The sequence below is a fragment of the Cinclus cinclus genome, chromosome 6 (assembly GCF_963662255.1).
Source record: "Cinclus cinclus chromosome 6, bCinCin1.1, whole genome shotgun sequence".
Taxonomy (NCBI): Eukaryota; Metazoa; Chordata; class Aves; order Passeriformes; family Cinclidae; genus Cinclus; species Cinclus cinclus.
The window spans coordinates 32,691,490-32,712,959 of record NC_085051.1 but is presented as its reverse complement, the minus strand read 5'-3'; the positions used below and the strand labels follow the sequence as shown (position 1 = coordinate 32,712,959).

General features: G+C 37.2%; 1 protein-coding gene across 2 annotated transcripts in view; it reads left to right on the top strand.

The window, feature by feature from the left end:
• The window catches only part of CDIN1 (CDAN1 interacting nuclease 1), a 121,487-nt gene extending 100,220 nt beyond the window's left edge, over window positions 1–21,267 (top strand). For both annotated transcript variants that reach the window (XM_062494989.1, XM_062494988.1), the window contains one exon: window positions 21,132–21,267. In XM_062494989.1, the coding sequence (XP_062350973.1) occupies window positions 21,132–21,267 (136 nt within the window). The remainder of the gene's footprint in view (window positions 1–21,131) is intronic.
• The last annotated feature ends 203 nt before the right edge of the window (window positions 21,268–21,470 follow it).

Here is a 21,470-nt window from a genome sequence, read left to right as displayed (position 1 = left end):
AAACAATTGGATTCTATAAGCTAAGCTAATACAGCTGAGGGTGAAAGGTCTAGAGAGGAGGCTGTATGAGTAGTGGCTGAGGTCACTAAGTCTGTTCAGCCTGCAGAAGAGGAGACTGAGAGGAGACCTCATTGCAGTTACAGCTTCCTCATGAGGGGAAGAGGAGGGGCAGGCACTGATCTCTGCTCTGCAGTGACAGTGACAGGACCCGAGGGAATGGCCTGAAGCTGTGTCAGGGGAGGTTTAGGTTGGATATTATGAAAAGGTTCTTCACTCAGAGCATGGTTGGACACTGGAACAGGCTCCCCAGGGAAGTGGTCACAGCACCAGCCTGGCAGAGCTCAAGAAGTGTTTGGACAATGCTCTCAGATACCTGGTCTGGTCATTGATAATAAAATGTATATGTTATAGAAGATACTAAACAATCTTACGCTTTCTTCCCTAAAGCAAATAAAGTGTTGTCTTCTAAATTAAGCACTTTGTGTGATCAGGAACTTTTGGTAGAAGAGAAAGAAATGCAGTATGCAGTACATCTTATTGGGTTTGTCCTAATGTATCCAAGAGCAAGCGGGCTAAATAGGAAAAGATTGGTTTTCTCAAGGTACATTGGTGGTTAAACAACTGGGAGAAAAATCTTTAAGCTTAAAGAGAATTATAGCATTCAAAAAATGTTTCGAATCATTGAATCAGACTAACTAATTAAAAATTTTGGCCAAGAGAGTAATAAACTCCAAAACTTCCAGTTTTCCAAACTGATTAGTGAGAGCAAAGAACTTTTGAGATGAACTTCAGTCAGTGTAGCAAAAGTGAAGAGTGGTTGATTTTTTGCCAAATTATAAGTGTATTACAAAAATACCCATTGTAACAGTCGTTTCTGTATTTTTTTTTTGTTTGTAAAAGTCAGTCATTCAGAAAATATACAACTTTCTTTTTACACAGTTCGGTGTCTTGACAAAGTCAGTTTGTTCTGTAATAAAAGTTGTACTACAATATTCATATTGATTCTGCTCATGTGGAATCAGCTGCTATACTGAAAACAACTTGTATGATCTGTTCAGTTTACAAAACAAATAAAAAATTAGCCCAGAACAAATACTCACATTTCTTTTATATATTGTATTGAATTCCTAATGAAGCTAATTCTAAAAAGAAAGTATTTGCCCTCATGGAATTCAAGTAAATCTCATGAAACTATAATGAAAACCTGTGACACTTCATTTTGAAAAGGGAAAATTACTCCTATTTATCCTACGCTTTTCCTTAACCAATTTAATAAACTTACACTTTAAATTTAGTGGAAGGGGTGTGCAGGAGTAGAAAAACAAACTGTATTTCTTTTAACATGGATTGTCCAGAAGGTAAAGAGTTTAGATTATAAAGCAGGGGTGGTGCACAGAGTTGGTTGTAATGTTACTCAAGTCTCACTATGTTTGCCTTGTCATGAGGAAAATCAAAATTTAGCCAAGATTGATTTAGTATAGAGCATCCCATCATAAACATGCTCTCTTCTACCTACATATACATTTATTCATGTATATGTAAGCATATCTATAACTGTGCCTGGTTTTTATTTTACCACAGCAATATATAAACCATGAGATTAGTGCTATTCTGACTATTTCCTGGGAATCTTTGCATATATAATTTATAAACAACTTTTAAGTTAAAAGATGGGATAGAGAACTGGAAAATAAGTATTAAGTTGAAGTGTCTGAAAACATTTCATTTTTTATGAAGCTTATCTCCAGTTTGAGAGTGTTGTGGGGTGGGTGGTTTAATGATTTGTCTATTTTCCACATTTTTAATTTGGATTGTTTAATGTATTGATCCAGTATTGCACTTTCTGAAGCCTAAAAGCATATAGCATTGTTCATGGAGCTCAGAATTGCTACAAATTTTTTTGTGTCTTTTAACTTATCCTGTCAGCTGAGCCATTAAAGCTCAGCCATTAAAGCAGAACTCTCAGAAGATATGTGTATGCTTGAGTGTATTAACAAAGATAAACAAGTACTAAAAATCTGAAAAGCTTCATCAGACTGCAGTGGAGATAAGTTAATTTCTGCCAAAACATTCTTTTTGGTTATTGGATATCAAAATGACCTGTTTCTTTGATTTTTATAGTACTTTCTTTTATTTAAAAATAATCTTTGTCACTCTAGAAAATTTGTTAAGGAAATTTTTGTTGGCTGTTGGGGGCAGTTTTGAACAGAGAGCAAAGTTTTCAACAAACTTTTCTAAGTTTCAACGTCTCTGCAATAAAAGACAAAGTGAAATGTCTGCTTAAGTCCAGCTGAGACTAACTATATCAGTTATTTGGGTGAACTTGAAATGTTTTCTTCCCTGTAATTTTTAATGAAGCAGTCCTTTGCAGGACTGCAGTGCTCTGTACTTAATGTGGATAGCTGTTGTGGCTCTGGAGGATCCTATCCCCTCCTCCACTCTTTTTTAGTATTTCATTGGAGTTAAAGGAGTCTAACCACATGCTAACATGTTAAAAGAAAGGGGAGGGGCATCAGGGGGAATGCTGTTTAATGCTGAAATATGTTTCAGCAAACTGAACTGAAAAATTTAGTCAAAAATTTCTTCATTTTGGTAAAAAATTACTAAATTTTAATGTTGCTAAATCAAAACATATATGAGTTCTTTTGGTGGGGTTAACTTCTGCATTAAAACTCATCATTTTGAGTCTGATGTCAAATTTAATGTTACTTTGCTAAGCCAAGTAGTGAGAGGTACAGCTCATTCTGCATTGCTTCTCTGGTGTCTGTACAGTAGGGAATAACAACTGGAAAAGTAACTCCCTGGGACCAAGCTGAGTTTTGAGAACATTACAGCAGGATTTTGTTAGAAGTACTGTTTGCTAAAGATCCACCTGAGATCACCAAGTCACTGACAACAGTAACTATAAAGAGGCAATAATCCTCAGATGTGATTTGCAGCTGGTAATTGCAAATTTATTTTAGCTTTGAAAGCAACCTTTTTTTCTATCAAATTTATGGAAGTACAAAGAAGCATTCATTACCTACTGTTAAATCTGATTCTGACAAGTCATGCATCGCAAATATAATTCATGATCAACTATTATTTAGTAATTCTGTATAATTTTGTTTGCATCTCATCCCATTTCTTGCATTGATGTCAAATTGTGATATAAAAGACAAATGGAATTACTGATCAATGACTAAAATACATGCTGATATAATCAAAATGGCATGAAAACAGAGGATTCATTAAGTATGGATCATAATGTATGCCAGAAATTAAAATAAACAACTGTGAGGTGCTGTAGTGTCATGAGAGATTTCAGTACATCTCTTTGCCTTCCATTCATGTAAGGGAATCATGAATGAGGTGGAATGCTTCAAAACGGGAGGAAAAATCTGAACAATTAAACAATATTATATATTGAGAAAAGAGAACTTTTTGTTCATTAATTTTTTATCTTCATTTTGAACTATTGCAATAATTTCCATGTCATCATGAGGGCCACCTTGTTTTTTCATATTGCATCCTGTCTTTGCCTCAATGGGCAGAGCATTATTTATGAGGTACATTTTCTTCAATTGTATTTGGAAGGTCCCTATCATACAGTCCAATGCCTGCAACTCCTGACTGAATGGTCAATATTTCTTCATTTGTGTTTTAGTGAGGTAATCAAAACCATTTTGCTCCCCACATGTTGTGAAAAAATGCCACATAATATGAACAGTTTTCTGTAATACATATGTATGTGCTCACAACATCCTTAATGCTTACTTACTTTTTTGAGATACCATTTATTTTAATGGTTTTATATTAAACCTGCCAAGACATTGGCCTGTCCTTAATACAGTCAGTGAATTATATCTAGGCACAAAGTGATAAGTAAAGATTTTCGTTCTGATCTCTGAATTTCCTTGTAGCTGTGGTTTGTCAGACTTTTAACAGTACCCTAATGCCAGGGGCTGAGAGGCTGTGGTTTAATATGGATTAATGCACATGGCATGGCTTTTACATTAGTATTATTTCTTTCAGTGTGTTGTAGTGAAATTGTATTTTAAAACCAGGCAAACTATTGATGCTTTTATTGGAGTAATTTATTGAAGAAATATTTTAGTCTGTTGACATTTCATCATCGAATAGCAGTAAACATAGTACACATTTCCCATAAGACCATTCTTGAGAGCCAAATATTTACCCCCACTTATTCTACAGGTAGCATTGATGTCTGAGAGGCTGGACATGACCCAGCCATGGGCACTGCCAGCCCAGAGAGCCAAGGGTGTCCTGGGCTGCATCCAAAGCAGCGTGGGCAGCAGGGCCAGGGAGGGGATTCTGTCCCTCTGCTCTGCTCTGTGAGACCCCACCTGCAGTGCTGCCCCCAGCTCTGGGGTGCCAGCACAGGAATGACATGGACCTGCTGCAGTGACTCCAGGGAAGGGCCATGAATTTGATCAGAGGGGTGGAGAACCTCTCCTGTGAAGACAGGCTGAGAGAGTTGGGGTTGTTCAGCCTGGAAAAGAGAAGGCTTTCAGGGTGACTTTATTGCAGCCTTCCAGCACCTGAAAGTAACCTACAAAAAAGATGGAGAGGGACCTTTTACAAGAACATAAAATGACGGGATGGTTTCAAAGTGAGAGTAGGTTTACCTTAGGTATTAAAAAGAGTTCTTCCCTGTGAGGCTGGTGAGGCACTGGAACTGGTTGCCCATTGACGTGGATGCCCTAGCCCTGGAAGTGTTCAAGGCCAGGCTGGATGGGGCTTGGAGCAACCTGACCTAGTGGGTGTCCCTGTCCATGGCTGGGGAGCTGGAACTGGATGACCTTTGAGGTCCCTTTCAACCTAGACCACTGTAGGACTCCATTATTTAATAACTATTCTATGGGCAAGACAACAAAAATATGTTTAAATATGACCTTGTTAACATAGAGTGGTAAGTCAGAAATATACCAAAACAAGTTTGGTCTCTACTTTGAAGTATTATTCTTAAAATTGGCATTTAATTTTACAATTAATCAATTGTTTCATTTTAGTAATGAAAAGGGTTGAACTTTCAAGCACGTCTTCCTGACAGTCTCTTGAAATTATTTGATAAAATCTAGTGAATATAGAAGTAGTTAAAGTACATAAAATTTAAAGCCATGCAGGCCATTTAACTGTAAGTTAGTCCAATGTGAGAATTACTGATTTTTTTTTCAGATTCATCTGGAAATCCTGAAATTAACAAAAGGCAAAGGATTTTCAAAGTCATTTTAAAGATATTTATTGGAAATTGTAAATTTACATTATTGTAAATCATATTTAAACTCACCTTTCTGATAGTACACTAAAATTTTTGAGTTTGTTTCTCTTGTTCTTTTTGAAAAATCTTTAAAATACATACTATTTCACTAAGCTCTGGATACAAAATCAGGAAAGTTGTTGCTTGCTCCTTACATAATTTGTCGTAGATCATTTATATTTCAGAAACTGTGTTAACATATAAGTGCCATCATTTAGTATCTGTTGGATTATCATCAGCCTTTGTTGTAAGTTTGTTGGCAAGTGACAAGTAATACTCAGTGAAGGTAATGGTTTAGCTGTGCTTTTCTAACATAATGCATTTGGAACCTTTATTTCAATTATTGTCCAGTTGTTTCACACCATACTTCTGGTTCACATATCTTTCTAAATTTTTCTCTTTTCAAAGAGAAAATCTACAGTGAGAGTGTGTCACTTTCATCTCTTATGCCCCTTATTTTTTAATTATCCCAGAAACACTGTAATGAAGAGGATTCCTTCTAGAAGCAATATATGAAAGTAGTTGGAGAAGAGATGGTTCTTTCTTCACACTTTGACTCTGGTACCTGACACTTTATAGCTCTTCCTTACAATAAATATGTTTGTTCTGTGACTGGACAGATAAAAAGGAATTGAGTATACACTTCTTCTAGAATAGCTGCTTTTTTCTCATTCAGTTGGTAGGTGACTGTAAAGAAAATTACCACTGTATGTATCTCTGTAATTCAGTTTTAGACATGCTGAAGCATAAATTCACTCACTATACAAACACGAAGTTAAGAAGGGTAATAAAGTGTGTGCATAAAATGGGGTTTTTGCTGTCACATTTGATTCAGTTGCTATTGCTTTGTTCAGTTTTACTGTTAAATTTAGTTCTATTTGTAAGCAAAAAATGTTCAGCCCTACTCAGCTATTTTTACTGCAGGCAAGCTAGTTGGGAGTGGCAGGGATTGCAGTGCACTCCACCTGTCACACTTTGCCTCTGCCTGGAATTTGGTTTACAGGCACAACCTCTCCATTGAGAATTTTGTGCCTTCACTTGCAATTTGATTTGCTGTGTTCTTTATGAATGGCAGTATTCACAGTGAGACCACTTCTCCAGAGGCCATAATGAGATGGTCATCTGGTCCCAGGAACCTTTTATGAGCCATATACTTTACAACCAGCACCTTGGGAAGAATTAATAAATTATTAAAAAAAAAGGGAGAAGGAACAAGAGTGTATGAAGTGTGTGATTGTCATGGGTATTGCTGAAAGTTAATAATTTTTTTTCCCCTGAAAGCTGGTGATGAAGCTATTACAGATTTCTGGGGTTCAGTGATGGTTTCATTTCTTTCAACATACCTTTGATTGTTCTCTTTGCTTTAGGCTTGAGGATTAGGCAGGAGTAATCTGAATAACACTGAACCAGGAGAGCTTGAGGTAGTGGTATGTGTTGTAAAAACAAAAAGTGAAATTAGAAAGGTTGCAAATACTTCTTCAATTAGAAAAATCTACCTGTCTTTATGTATTTAACTTCCAAGTGTAGAGAACATTTGCAGTTTGGGGATGTTAACTTTGATAAAAATCAGACAAGCATTATTATTTATGAAAAATAAATACTTAAGCTATGTCTGTGGGCAAATAAGCATGGTTCAAATTCATATTGTTACTTTCAAAAGGAGATTTATTTTAATCTTACATTCTTTTAAACTCTTTCTTTTCCTGCATTCTGGATGATTTTCTGGTATCTTGTTTTATAAATATAAGTCATATTATACAGACATTTGTCTTTTTTCCTCAGGCAGATAAAATACATTTGAGTCTGTTTAATTCTGCTAGCAATGATGATGTCGTTCCAGATTGCTTGAGAGAGCATTTTGTATTACTAGTTTAGTGTACTACATTCAGAAAAGTGTAAGGTTTTGTCACTATGTCTAATCGCCAACTGTGAGAAACACTGTATCTTAAAACGTATTTGTTAAACATGTCAAGTGGAATTATAAAATTTAAAGGTCCCACTGCTGTCACTGGAAGTTTTTTCTAGACCCACTGCATTAGTCTCCCTGGTGTGTTGGTGGAGGACAATACCTTGTCCTCAGCCTTTACTGTCCTAGGCTGGAAAGACCAAACTCATTTAGTCTTTCCTATGAACAACTGTTTTTTTCCGGGACAGTGCAGTAGCCTTGCTCCGTATCTGGCTATCAGGTGTCTTTCTTGAATGACCTGATATCCAGATGAGGCCTAAGCAAGTCTTCAAGAAAATACAGTATTCCTAGATTTTTACTGAAAATCTTTCTCCCAACACTTCATATTATTATTATTTTGCCCTTTCTTTAGCTGCATTGCTTTGTGTCCCCTTACTGATCAAATGTTATGTGGATTGATTGCTTCTTCCTCTGGGAAAGCAAAAGTAAATACAATTTCTTTATTGCAACCTTTATATCTACGTGTAGGTTTGAACCAAACTGTAGCAATATTTTGTTCCTGTTAAGTTGCAGATCATATATAAAAGTCAGATTAGTTACCTGCAGTAAAGAAAAAAATAAATTGATAACTTAAGCAAAAAATGTTTGGTTTACTTTCTGAATCTTTACTATTTAAGACAACAAATGTTGTTGGATTTGTCATGGCTTCCAGTGATATCAAAAGTTTAAAACTTTTCTGTCGCTGTCAGCACATCTGCTTTTTTATTAGAATATTTTTAATTTAGATTTATTGGATTTGTTTTTATAAAGCCTGGGCAAGAATAACCCAATGTACCAGTACAGACTGGAGGCTGACCTGCTGGAAAACAGCTCCCCAGAGAAGGACCTGAGGGTTCTGCACACAGGAAGCTGGACTACAATCCTTTTGTCCAAGAAGGCCAAAGGGATCCCGAGCTGCATTTGGAAGCACATGGCCAGCAGGTTGAGTGAGATGATCCTGCCCCTCTGCCCAGCCCTGGTGAGGCCACATCTGGAGTGTGTGTCCAGTTCTGGGCTCCTCTGTACCAGAGAGACAGGGAGCTCCTGGAGCTGGTCCAGTGAAGGGCTATGAAGATGATGAGGGGACTGGGATCTCTCTTAGGAGGAAAGGATGAGGGAGCTGGGCCTGGTCAGCCTCAAGAAGAGATGACTGAGAGGGGACCTCATCAATGTCTGTCAGTATCTGAGGGGAGGGGGTCAGAGGATGGATCCAGGCTCTTCTTCCAGGTATGAAGCAACAGGACAAGACAGGATACAATACAATAGGCAGAAACTGACTCACAGGAAGTTCCACCTGATCATGAGGAAGAACTTCTTTACTGTGTGAGTGAGTGAGCACTGTAACAGATGGTTCAGAGAGGTTATAAAGTCTCACTGGAGTTATTCAAGAACTGCCTGGACATAAACCTGTGCTCTGGGATGACCCTGCTTTGAGCAGGGAGGTTGGACCAGATGACCCACTCTGATTCTGTGATTTTTTTGAAATTATGTATTTACACAGTAGCAATCTAACTATAATGTCTGGTTTGGGTTTGTTTAATTTCTTAAGAAGTGAAATGCAGTTTGGGTTCCTCTAACATAAGTCTTGCAACTCCTGCAATAATAAGTAAGGTATTCTGCAACTGCTCAATTGTCCTCCAACACCCATGGAGAAAAAGATCTATCAGGTTTTATTCATACTATTTTATAGTCACAGGAGAGACTTGTGTGCAAAGTAAACCAAAATGAAATAATTCAGATTATTTTACCCACAGTGATGACATGTTACTGCCTATATTACCTCACAGCATTTCACAAGGCATCATTACATGCTACTGAGTTTTATTTCATTTATTCCAGAATCTCATCAAGGCACTTCAGTTTAAGCATATAAAAAATTAAAAAATCATTCAGTACCACAAAGCTCTTTAAAGTCAGATTTCCATAAATTTGCACAGTACTAAACATTGGTGGTGTTAAGCGAATGAGAGCAAATAAGTACATTAAAGTGGAAACATTACTTAGGCAAAGAGAAGCTGTTCTGTACCATTCTTATCATTTTCTCTGTGGTCTGACTTATTTTTTTTAATTAAAGAATAGTTCAAAAGTGCCTGTAGGTAATCAAGAAATTATAAATTAATTTTTAATTCTTATTTTTGCTGGTTCAGCTGGAATTATAGTTCTCCTAATCTCCTGAATTTACCATTTTTCTGCTGTTGCCATAGTGAAATCAGGTAGAACAGGCAAAGCTGTACTTCTTCTTCTCTTTGAACTTAACTAAAAATAATGCTTAATCTATTGGTATGGCTTTAGAAATAGCTTTTAAAAATGTTAATGTGGATTTAGCAACTGTGGAAACAGAGATATTCTGACCTCAAACTGAAAGTCCTATTTGCTTTCAGCAAAAATGTGCAAATTTTTGCTTTAGAAGATCATCCTAGTGCTTTAGGCCTAGGTAGGCTTGGGGGAAAAAATGTATACAAACCTGCATCAATTTATACATCTTGATGTCATGTACTTCTGAGCAGGGAAGGACTTTAGGGCAGCTGGTTTTTGTGACTGGGCAGCTTGTTTTTGTAACCAGGGCAGAATATACCACACTATTTGAAGTGGTAATTGGTTTGCATCACTTAGCCTGATGGAAATAACTTTGTCACTGGGTAATTCTGTATAACAAAGACTTAGTACTGAAATGCTCCAAATACCTTTGAGAATTTATCTCCTTCTGCAGGAGGATGGTGCCAGATTTGCTGGGTATATTTTTATTGTTGTGTAGTAATATGTAATATCTAACTGAGTTATACTAGGCTGCTATGCACAAACTACGAAGCTGACTCTGGTGTAGAAATTCTGATTTGTAAAAATGTGATATCTCAAAGGTACAGAAAGACATTTTGTAGTCTTTGGCACAAGTCAGTAGTTGATATGGAGAGATCCTAGAAGTTGAAGTAGTTGAAGCTGTGTAAATGTTCACTGAGTGTTAAATGAGATGGAGTTGTTCTCTCTTCCCCCTTATTTGTTGACTATTTTCCTCCTTTTGGTGTGTGTTTTTGGGGTTTGATTTGGCTTGTTTTATGTCTTCCAGTTAAGAGTGATCTAGCTTGAACAGACAGGAAGACCCTCACCTCTTTTGCAGGAGTGCTATAAACTGAGGGGACTGACAAAAATCTTTTTATTGTCTATATTGGTTTTCCGTTACTCAGTTCAAATTGAAGGTGTCTTCAGCATATTCAGTAATCTGTACTGAGGTTGAAGCAGATGGAAACCTTATGTCAGCACCTCTCCTTAAGCTGCTTTATGGCTGTTCCTGACAAGTGGATTTCTGTGAGAGACAGCTTTCTTGAGAGGTTCCTGTGGAATTCAGGAACCATTTTAAACTACTGTCCTTCCTTATGTTTTGAGCGCCTGGTGTTCTTTGATATTGCAATCAAAAATATAAGGACAAGACTGAAAAATAAGCACTTTAAGAAACAAAAAAAACATTGCAGTTTTGGGCTAACAGGGGAGAGGGAGAGACAGCTGGTCAGAGCAGATACTAATCTTATCACTTAATTTACTTACTCTGAGCTTTTATGCAATGTAAGAACCAAAAAACAACAAAGTGGCTGTGCTCAGGTGGAAGATAGCCAAGACTCAGAAAGGTTGGTAAAACTCACTATTCATGATGTTTCAAGCTGCTTACTCAAGCTTAATTTGTCTTTGAAGGGAAAAGTGGTGTTTACTTTACTTCTTGTTACTTTTATTTTCTGTTAGTTTTGCTTTTGTCTTTAAGGGAACAGAAATTGAACAGGACTAACAGCTCAGTAGGTCACACTTCTTCTGTTTTGTTTAAAATGAGACTGCTAGAGCTGTCTTTGATGGCCTTACATATCTGCCAACCAACAATGTTCATTCATCTAGCAATCTAACCAATTACATGTCAAAGAAAGGAAAAAGGAAAGAAAAAAAGAAAATTAAAAAAAGGAAAAAGACACAAGAATATGTAGTCCAGCTGTCTTTCACTGTTTTCAACATGTATTTGTATGAAGGAAAATCTTAATACTGTGTGATTTTATAGTGTTGTAGATTTCTGCCTCAGTTCTCATCAGACATGGATTGTAATATGTCACTGGATAACTCAGCTAATCTGCCATTCCTTTTAAAAATTCACAAGTGATAGCATTTTCCTCTGATTCTTCCTCTCCCTTCTTCTGGGCTCACTTACATTGGCATGCATATTTTTATGTCTTCCTTTTGAACATAATTCTGAACCTTGATGGTGAGCCCAGAAAAGTTCAGTGCATAGTAAGCAAAGAAAGCTGAAACACAGTTGGATTTAGTATTGGTATATGCTGAGAAGGAGTAAATAACTTGTAGATAAATCTAAGTAGCATGAACTTTTCAGCAGGTATATGCAGTAGAGGTCTATGTGTAGGTGTATAAATAGTTAAGAAGAGAGAAGGCAGAAAAAAGGGAAGTAGATTTCTTTGCTCATCCCCAGTTATAAACTAATTTCACCTTATAATGAATGGAACGCTTACTACAGATTGCCTTGGGGGTCTCCTAGAATCTCTGAAACAGTCCCCAACTTTAACAATGTGAAAATACCTCTTCTGGGAGACTGGATATTTTGCAGGTGATACATAAGATGTGTAATCGTAGGATGCACTCCTTTCTGAATAACAACTAAATCCCAAATTATTTTCAAATATGTAGTGGGGCAGGACCAGTTTGGATGGAACAGACAACTGAGAGACAAGCTGAGGAGCCTCAGGCATTAAAAATAAGTGTAGGCCAGACACAATTAAAGTTTGCCAGTGGATTCCAAAGGCAGTGAGAATATTCAAGGTCAGAGGAGATGTTTGCCTTCCTTCTGAGTGGGCATCAGGTGCCACAGTAATGGGCAGCAGACTTATCACTTCCTTTGTCATCTGTTCCCTGCTTAATACAGATAGGTGACTTATATTTTGAGAGACAGTAAATTTAAGTACATCATCACATATAAAGAGCTTCTGCCTGTCAATTATGGGCAATAGTGTGTTTGGTAGTTAACTGCTAAGCAGCATTGTGTGGAGATACTCAGTATGATTTACTATCTGGTCTTCTAATGCTCTGATCTGGAAAGCTGGAAGCACAGATGAGCTGTCTCCCGTTTGTTAATTCATCTGTTACATTGTTTGTTTTATTGCATATTTATGTATAAGGATTTGAAGATACAGAATTGTCTTAATAATTCATTCAAAATTTCTTGAGATAGCTTTAATGCTGGCTCCAAGATTTATGCTCAGCAAATACTAAGCACACAGGTATATAGTGCCTTTATTTATAATATTTCTGTTATCAAAATTTGCTGAGCAACTTTTCCAATTAGTTTGGTTATGGTTTTACAATAATTATTAAACAAAAATCTAATGCTGGAAGAGCAGTTCTGCCTCCTTGGTTAAATGTACTTTTGGCATAGCCTACCTTTCTGGTGAGCACTGACACCAGATAAACAACTGCACAGAAAGAAAGGATTGCTGCATACTGTGAGGCACTCACAGATTATTCAGATACCATCTTGCACTGGCCTTAGGATGGCCTATTACTTCCAGCCCTAAAAATAAATAGCTGTTAATCACCTAGTGGCAACATGACCGGCACTTGTGGCTGCCCGGACAGAACTCAAAGGCTTTTCTCATGTTTTCTGTCACCCAGCATAAGAGGTGGTTTACAGCCAAGCATTCCTTTGGGAAGGCTGCCGTGAGTTTTAACAAAATGTTTGAAATAACCTCAGTAACTCCTCTCAACACTGATCCACAGCTTCAAATGTGCAGAATCAAACAGTAGTGGCCTTGCATCCACAGTCTCTGGAGAGCGAACTAATGGCAAAATGTTTTCTAAGGGAAACTGAGTAACAAGCAAGTACCTCAAGAAGCAACATTCCTTGCCTGGGTTTAATCAGAAAGCGATGCTCTCAGCAACAATAGGTGGAATAGTTCTGCAGTGCAAGCAACCATCTTTGTTCCCTGCTTGTTCAAAGAGTTTCTTGCAATGTATTAACCACCATTCTTGCAATGTATTAACTGGTAAATACAAGTAGCACAACTTAAAACAGAAACAGCACTGTTTTAGTAAATTAGTCCTCACATTGCTTGCTGTAGGATTGGAAGGGTGTTGCTGTTTTGAACATTAATGGACTTGCAGAACTGTGGACAGTAAAACAATGTGCTAACCCTGAGTTATGAAAAACAAATACATAGATGCCACACCTAATACAGAATAGAATATTAGACTTTCTCCACCAGAATGGAAATTTTGAAGCTTCTGAGAAAGATGTAGAAAGTTTTTCTTGTATTGTGCCTTTAAGATTTTAAGGTTTTTTGGTTGAGCTTCTTTTGCTCAGTTATGTCCCTCATCCAGGGTGCCTGAAGTCACTTCGCCCTGTATTGAAATGGTTAACTAATGCAGTATCCTTGTATTTCACAGAATATTGCATTTATCTCCCAAGTTACCAAATAACATACCTGAAACACTATCTATTATCTCTTTTAGCCAGATATTGAACAATCTTCCCATGCAGCCAAAATGCATTGGATGCATACCCAAGTGGTGCCCACTAGAGCCAGAAAAAGTCATCAGTGTGCGCTCACAGCCCAGAGGGTCAAGTACATTGTGGGTTGCATTAAAGGGAGGTGAGGCTGTGGAACAGGTTTCCAAGAGAGGTTGTGGATGGCCCATCCCTGAGAGTGTTCAAGGTCAGGTTGGATGGAACCCTGACCAACCTGATCTCGGTAGGTGGCACCCCTGCCTGCAGCAGGGGGCTTGGAACTACATGATCTTTAAGGTCTCTTCCAACCCAAGCCATACTATGATTCTCTGAAAAAAAACTGTGGCCATTATTTCCATGAAAAAATCCAGCAGTATAAGGGTTAAAAATCAATTTTCTGAAATGTTGATGTGAGTATCATGTTAGTTTTCAGTGCATCAGCCAATCCTGCAGTGCAGGCATTGGGTCACCTTGTAGTGTATCTTCAGAGCACAAAATGTTACACTCTGATGTGTAAAGAAAGCATCTACCTGATTTTTGAACATGCTGAGACTGAAAGTAAAACATGTTGTACCTTAAGTACACACAACCACTTGAGAATTGAGCATCTGGAATACTGCTAATAAGCAAAACAAAACAAAAAAGAGTGTGTTTTAGTAGATATTAGGACATGAACCAACAGAAATTGAGAAATTCAAAGTTCACTCAAGGCTCTCTCCTCTTAACAACAAGCTGCCTTGAAGCCAGTATGTGTTTTCTTTCTCACTCACTGCATCAGTCTTCACTTAGAAAGCCTTGATCCTTGTAAATCACTGTAGCCTCAATGTTATTTAATCGTAGTTTTTAAAAGTTAATTTCCATGAGAACTGTATTTTTTAAAAAAAGCCTATCTTGTCACTGAGGATTATAAAAATCCTTTATTTGCCTGGAGAACAGTATTCAGATCTGAATGAAGACATGTAAGTGAAGAATGTGTTTCGACAGTTTGTTTATTTAAAATGTATTATGCAGCTAAAAGTTATATTGTATTTATAATATTTTAATGACAGTGACTTGCACAGTTTCTGGCGCAGTCTATTAATACGCATTTAATACTGTGCTATGGAAAATTCTACAATATTTTAAATGCCCCCTTATGTCCGCATAAATATCACTTGATTTGTTTTTATTTTTCAAAATGCCAAAAGCACTTAAATCATATTATCAGCTTGATGAAATGCTGCTATTTGCTTGAAGCTTTGACAGCCTCACTGCTGAGGTAAAAAGATAACTATTGTAAAAAAAGTTCATTAAGATTTAATCACGTCTGAGTGAGATGTTACTGTAGAGGCAGAGTCCTGATATTAATTTCCATCCACCTTTTTTTCACCTGACAACTCTAACTTCCACATCAACTGCATATAATACCAGTTTCTGGCATTCATTGAAATGCCTACCTTTCTTAGCCCAAAGAAATTCCTACTTTTAAGTCAAAACCTCCTTGTAAAGGGGAGTCTCACAAAATATTAGTAGACTTTGATTTTTTCCTTGTCTTCAGTAAAAATAAGACTTGCCCCAGCTACTGTGCTAACATCAAACCTTAAAGCAGATTAGGTTTTACTTGCTTAATTTTAACTTAAGCAGCATGAACTGGATGCAAAACTGGATCCTTGAGACATACGCTGCTAGCATATGTGTATGAGGCATGATGTAGTACATGCTCATGCCATGGACAAGTTTCCTATTGCCTTTACAAGTATGTAATCAGAACTTGTTAAACTTTCTTGAGCCGCATTTGCAAGGTGTTTTTTTTTTTTTCACTTGGTACTGTAGGAAGTCATTGCTAAGTAACTTAAGGGAGTTGTGCACAAAAATATTGCAGCCTTATGGATTACAGATTAAGGATCTGATTTTTAAAATTGCCATTCAGTTATTTGATTTTGTAAGTACTGGACTTTTTACTCCTTCTAACCAGGTTTGGTGAAATCAAAGTAGTAAGGTGCTGTGTGTGTATCACTGGATCACTAAATTGTGTGGAGGATTGGAAAACTGACAGGAATGATAAAATCCCACCATTATCATTAAATTACATTCAGAATTTTTTAAATGCACTGTCTTCATGCACAAGTACCTTTATTTGGTTTTAAAACTATGTAAATGAAAGGTAGAAAAAAAAATACCTTCTTATAAACTATCCTGAATTAGGACTTCAGTAGCTGTTTAAGTGGAAAGTTTCTTGCTAATCAAAGGACATTTTTGAGCAGTGGCTCTTAAATGTTTGCCAAGATATATAATACTGTGTCATCAGCAGTAGTAAACTGGTCTAGACATAAGGAAGTTGGCTGACTTATGCCAACTGACCTTATTTGAAAACGTAGTCTGTAATTGATGCCTACTCTCCTAGCTCTGCCAATTTCTAAATTTCTTCTACTGACACAAATGAGACTTCTACAAGTACACTAAAATAAAGCTGAGTTTCCTTAAATAGTAAACTTAGTATTTATTATTATAGGGAGAGTCAATTGTTTTATCTTCAAGGTTTATTAGTACTACAAGTAAAACCTATTTACTCACAACTGTGATTCTGAAGAACAGTGTTAAATTGACTTAGAATGTAATCATTTATTTGTGAACTTTCATAACTCCTCTTTCCCAAAAAGCAAGTAGTGTTGTGCAAATGGCAGTGCTCTGGTTTGCACCATATCTAAAAAGAAAACCAAGGACACAAAGCCAGGTTTTTAGCTGGCATTGAAAAGTGAGGGATCAGAATGCAGTTCTTAAAAGACACATTTGGGTGTGACCTTCATGATTAAAATCACCAGCCAGGTAGGCTGTTATACTTTTGTAACATGAATATTTGGCTGAATCCATTTGATAAAATGTTTAAATGCATGCATATTAGAAATAATAATTAGTATGCCATAATTTTCTTATGAGAGTCTTTTGGAATTCAAATTATTTACATTATGCTGAGATGCATATAGAACATCTCTAACAAATAGACTGATAATAAATGAACATTTATAGAAAAACAATTCCAAGTTCTGTTACATTTCTGTTCAGTATCAAGCAGTGTGTTGAAAATGCATTTTTCATAAATGCATTTTTCATAAAACCACGTGCAAGGCTTTGTGATGGTGAAAAAAATCACCTCACAACAGCCACATGTCTAGGCAAATCCTTAGAAGCTGGTATGGACCTCACACAGACATTCCAGAAGAAAAGACATTACTAGAAAGTAGTTTCTCTTGAAGTGAAGTAGAATAAGTGTGAGCCTACTAGGCCACTTTGATAAATAAATAAAAGTCTTTTTTCTCTTCTAGCACAAAACTGGTTCAACTGGAGGGCAAGTTAAACCCAGGTTCATAGTTTACTTGGTTTTTTCTTTCCTTTTTTTTCAAGTGATCCTTTAATTTGTTGTTGCTGGGGCTTTTTTCTTAAGACAAAGAACCATTTGGCTTTGGGTTATCTGAACTTTGCCGTCTGGCTTTGCAGTATATCTCCGTGAAACTTTTCCAAGACAAAACTCAGTGTCCCAGGATTATCAGTGTACTACTTTAGCCATGGTTTTCTTTCAAAATTTATGTGATAAAACCAATATAGAGTTCCTCTGAACAGTCTGAAATTAGTGCAAACCGGACTTAGAGCAAACAGTATTGTCAGACGTAAGCTTTATCTAAAGAACTTGTTGAAACTACCACTATATCTAACTATACTCAAACTGTCCTTTTCTATCTCAGATGCTTCAGTTTGTTCTTTGAAAGACACCATGTGCTGCCTTTAGTACTTAGACTAAATTTAGTCATCTATATCGAGCCTAAATTAGGCCCAAAGCAATCCATGAGCTTTTGTAATGCTGCTCTCTTCTTGTCATGCCTTGGGGTTCAGAAACCTATGTGCCTTCATTTTGGCACTTCTGGTACTCATACACCAAGTGTAGCTGAGTTGGCTTTGGCCACCTTGTATCAGTCACAACTTCTAATGTCAGAGCTGGACATCGAATATATTGGGATTTATATAATGGAAGCTACCTATCTGTTGGTTGATATTTAGGTAAACTGATGCAAGCAGTGGATGATTTTCACTTGCTGTGTTTATTATGTTCTGTAGGAAGCTTGCCTCTGTATTTCCTCTTTATTCTGTTTTTACTGCACAGAATCAACCAAACCTTACTTACTTGGATTTTTTTTCAGCTTAAATAAATAAATAAATAACGTTCTAAAACCAGTACTTTCACTGTAATAGCAAAAATTACAGCTTTGTATAACTTTTGGACACATTCCTTCACACCTAAAAACTAATTCTCAGGGATTTATATAATTTTGCTAAGCAGGAAGAAAATCCATAGGAGTCCAATGGTTTGTTACATTCTAAGGTTGATTTTCAATGTAAGCCTAAACTTTCTCTAGTGTGTCTTTGATATAAGATAACCTGGCTCTCTTGTATCTATATAGTTTTAGAACCAATTGGTACATTCAAAATTTTTCTACGCTCCTCAGAGCTACTGAATGCATCCCTTTTCCATAGCAATACCAAGTATGCATTCTGTCATTTTAGTTCACTCTCCTGAGTAAACCATAGTCAGTCACTTAACTTGTTCAGTGTTGCAACAGATGCAAGAAATCAATTTGTAACTTTACTTTGTAATTTGCAGCACTGACTTTCATTCCTCAGGATGTCATATCTCCACTTGGGAAGGAGTCAAATTGAAAAGTATGGTTCCTTCTTTTAGGTCACATTTCCCTATCTCATCCCCTTACACAAAAAGGTTAAGTGTATTTTCAAATTAAGGCAGCAGTAATTAACCAGTGGCATTGTTTGTGGTTTGCCAACTCTGGGCGTTAATGAGAGAGAAATTAGCACTTAGCAGCAGGAGTTCCTGGTAGTCAGTGGCAAAGGCTTAATGTGCCAACAAGTTCATTTTGGTCTTAAGTACAGCACTTAAGTGCAGTAAATGAAAGTATGGCATGGGTTTTTATGTGATTGTACACATGAGCTTTATGATATAGAGCTATAATAGAACGAATGACACAGTGGAGTTGAAAAAGTGCAACCTAGACAGCAAAGGGCAAGCAGTTTTGCTGTAACACCACAGTCAGAAGCAGGATTGATGGATGTTTTCATGCCAAAGAGGTACTTGCTGCTGCCATTAACAGTCTGCAGATGTTCTTGTATATAATTTTATTATCAAATTTGGTATTTCTGAACGTAATTTTTTTAAAAAATTGTGCTTGAGTTGAGGTGATCTGCTCACAAGACATAAATGAGCCTTTTGAGGTGTCTCGAAATTGTAATTTTATCTAAAATTAAAGTTTCAAAAAATAACTAAACAAATTGCTTAAGCACAGTGCCACATGCATTTCATGGTGGATGGGGAATTCAGACTGCCACACAGTGAAATGAGCCCTTCAGAACTTGGGTGAGCAGCTGCTCATTAGCATCAGGATTTTACCTGGCACATGTGCTCGTAATGAGTAACTGCTTGCATACATTTTGTACCTTCTGCCTTGCACAAAATAGCCCGTTAAAAATGTAAGGTCTGCTCCCTATCTTCTGGGGATTTTGCTTTTAAAATTATTTTGGTTGATACTTAAGTGCCCATTTCTGTATTTGCTTGATGTGGGAACAGATACATAGTCTGTGAAGTAACAAAAGTGGGGGCCCCTCCTGGATAAGCAAACTGGTGTCTCTCACCAAAGGCTGTGAGCATCAGTCCTTGGCCTCACTTGCCCCTTGCTCCTGCTTGGGTTTCCAGGCTTGCGGGTACAGTGAGGTTATGCACATTTTGGCCCCACAGGAGCTTAAGCAAAGGACAATGGAAAGAAGTCCATAGAAGCTGAAGTTGTTGGCCACACAGACAAAATTAGGAATTGGGTATAGGTAGCATTGCTCTTCATATTAGCAGCTTTTCAGTCTGTACTGTATTTATTGCGAGACATGTTAGGATATGTTACCTAGTAGAACCAGATGTGTAAATGTCTCAACCTTTCAACTTTTGCGTATCACCTTGCAGTTGCAAAAAGCATATTTGACAGTGTGGCCTCATCTATGCTGAGGGTAATATACTCTACCACTGAACTGTGGCCACTTGGAGGTTGAAGGCTAGTAGCCATTGACCAAAATGTTGCAGTGCTCTGCAGCAGTTTCAGGCAAAAGAGTACCGTATCTAATTGAAACTGCAGGAGGAAGCTGCAGGGGTTTCTTCTTCCTTTGATGCCTATTCCATTACACAAGCACATCAAATAGAGTTTTCTCCACATTGTTGGAAAGAAACCACCTTCATTAAGCCAGTCTGGCACTACCCTGGCTTTCAGTGCTTGTATTGTCTGCTCAGTGGACATTTAGGTTACTGTGCCTCTCCCCGGCACATATTTATTACAATCAAATGTTAATAAAAATTGGCTCCCATATTGGTTGAGTCCTGAGTACAGTTCTGCATATAAACCATTACATGACATTCTATTGAACTTTTTCTTGTACAGACGGTACCTAACAGCTCATCCTGCACTGTTGGTTTTGGCAAGTTCACTACAGCATATAATAAATCAAGGAAAGAAAAAGCTTTTTGGCCTAATGTTGTACAGACTGCTGTAATGTTAGACTACAGAAAGCAGTTCTGTTTTTAGACATCCTTTTACTAACCCAGCATTCATAATTTATGATTCCACTGTAAAATTCCTGCAACACTACACCAGAAGTAGTGCTGCCCTTTAATTAAGTGCTCTCAGTAGGAAAAACGTGAAACTGATGTGCAAAACATATCGCAGTACACAGTGATTGATAGTGATTACTTCTTTATGAACCCAGCCTGAAGGTCTGAACTTCCTGATGGGTAAAATAGTCCATGGGGCTACTTCCTGAGATTGCCTAGTGGGGATCAGTCAGAGTTAGCAATATCTGAGGGATTCCTGAGGCACATTTCAGAACCATTACAACAGAAACTTTCTGTTTCTTCTGAATTGTACTTTATGTTAAAATAATTACCTGAATAATAGCTCATCGTAGAGATTATATTTTAAGGATTCACTGTTATCTTCATGGTATTATAATTTGAATGAACTGGGACATGTAAACCCTTGTTTATTTAATGTCTGCACACACAAGTCTAAAAGAGCAGGGTGCATGTCAAAAGAGTTTTCTCTGTATATCAGTTTCTGAATGTTATTTAGTATTTAATGCATAGGTATTTTTTACTGACATGCTGAATATTCAAAAGAAAAAACTGAAACTCTGATGTGGATTATGTGAATCTCTAAATAGCCTTCTTATTCATGGAATCAGGTACTATTGACATTGATCAATTGCACATTCAAAATTTGAAAGTTAAATGGAAGTTAAATGTTGCCTCCAGTTTTGCAGCGAAGTTACCGGATTTGTGGGAATCACAGAGGTGGGAAATTGAAATTTCCCAAGAACGGTTATGTAAGTTAATTTTTTTTGTTTGTTTGTTTGTTTGGTAGATTTGGCCCTGGATTAGTCATCTACTGGTATGGATTTATTGAAGAGCTGGACTGCCATCGTGAACGTGGTATCCTGCTAAAAGACTGCTTTCCTACTGACATTGTGACTCTGCGACACAGCATGGCTCAACGCTGATGTTGGGAGGAAGAGGTAAATCCGGAAGCAATTTTACTTTCCTGCAGTGTAAACTAATGGCAGCATCTGCCCTGAACTTCAGCTGAACTCCTGCTGCCTGCCCGTATGCTACTGCTGCTTTACACAAACATATCAAGAGTTTCTGTTTTGCTTCAGACCGCTGTTGTGATCAGCCAAAAAAAGACAGACACAACCCAGTCATT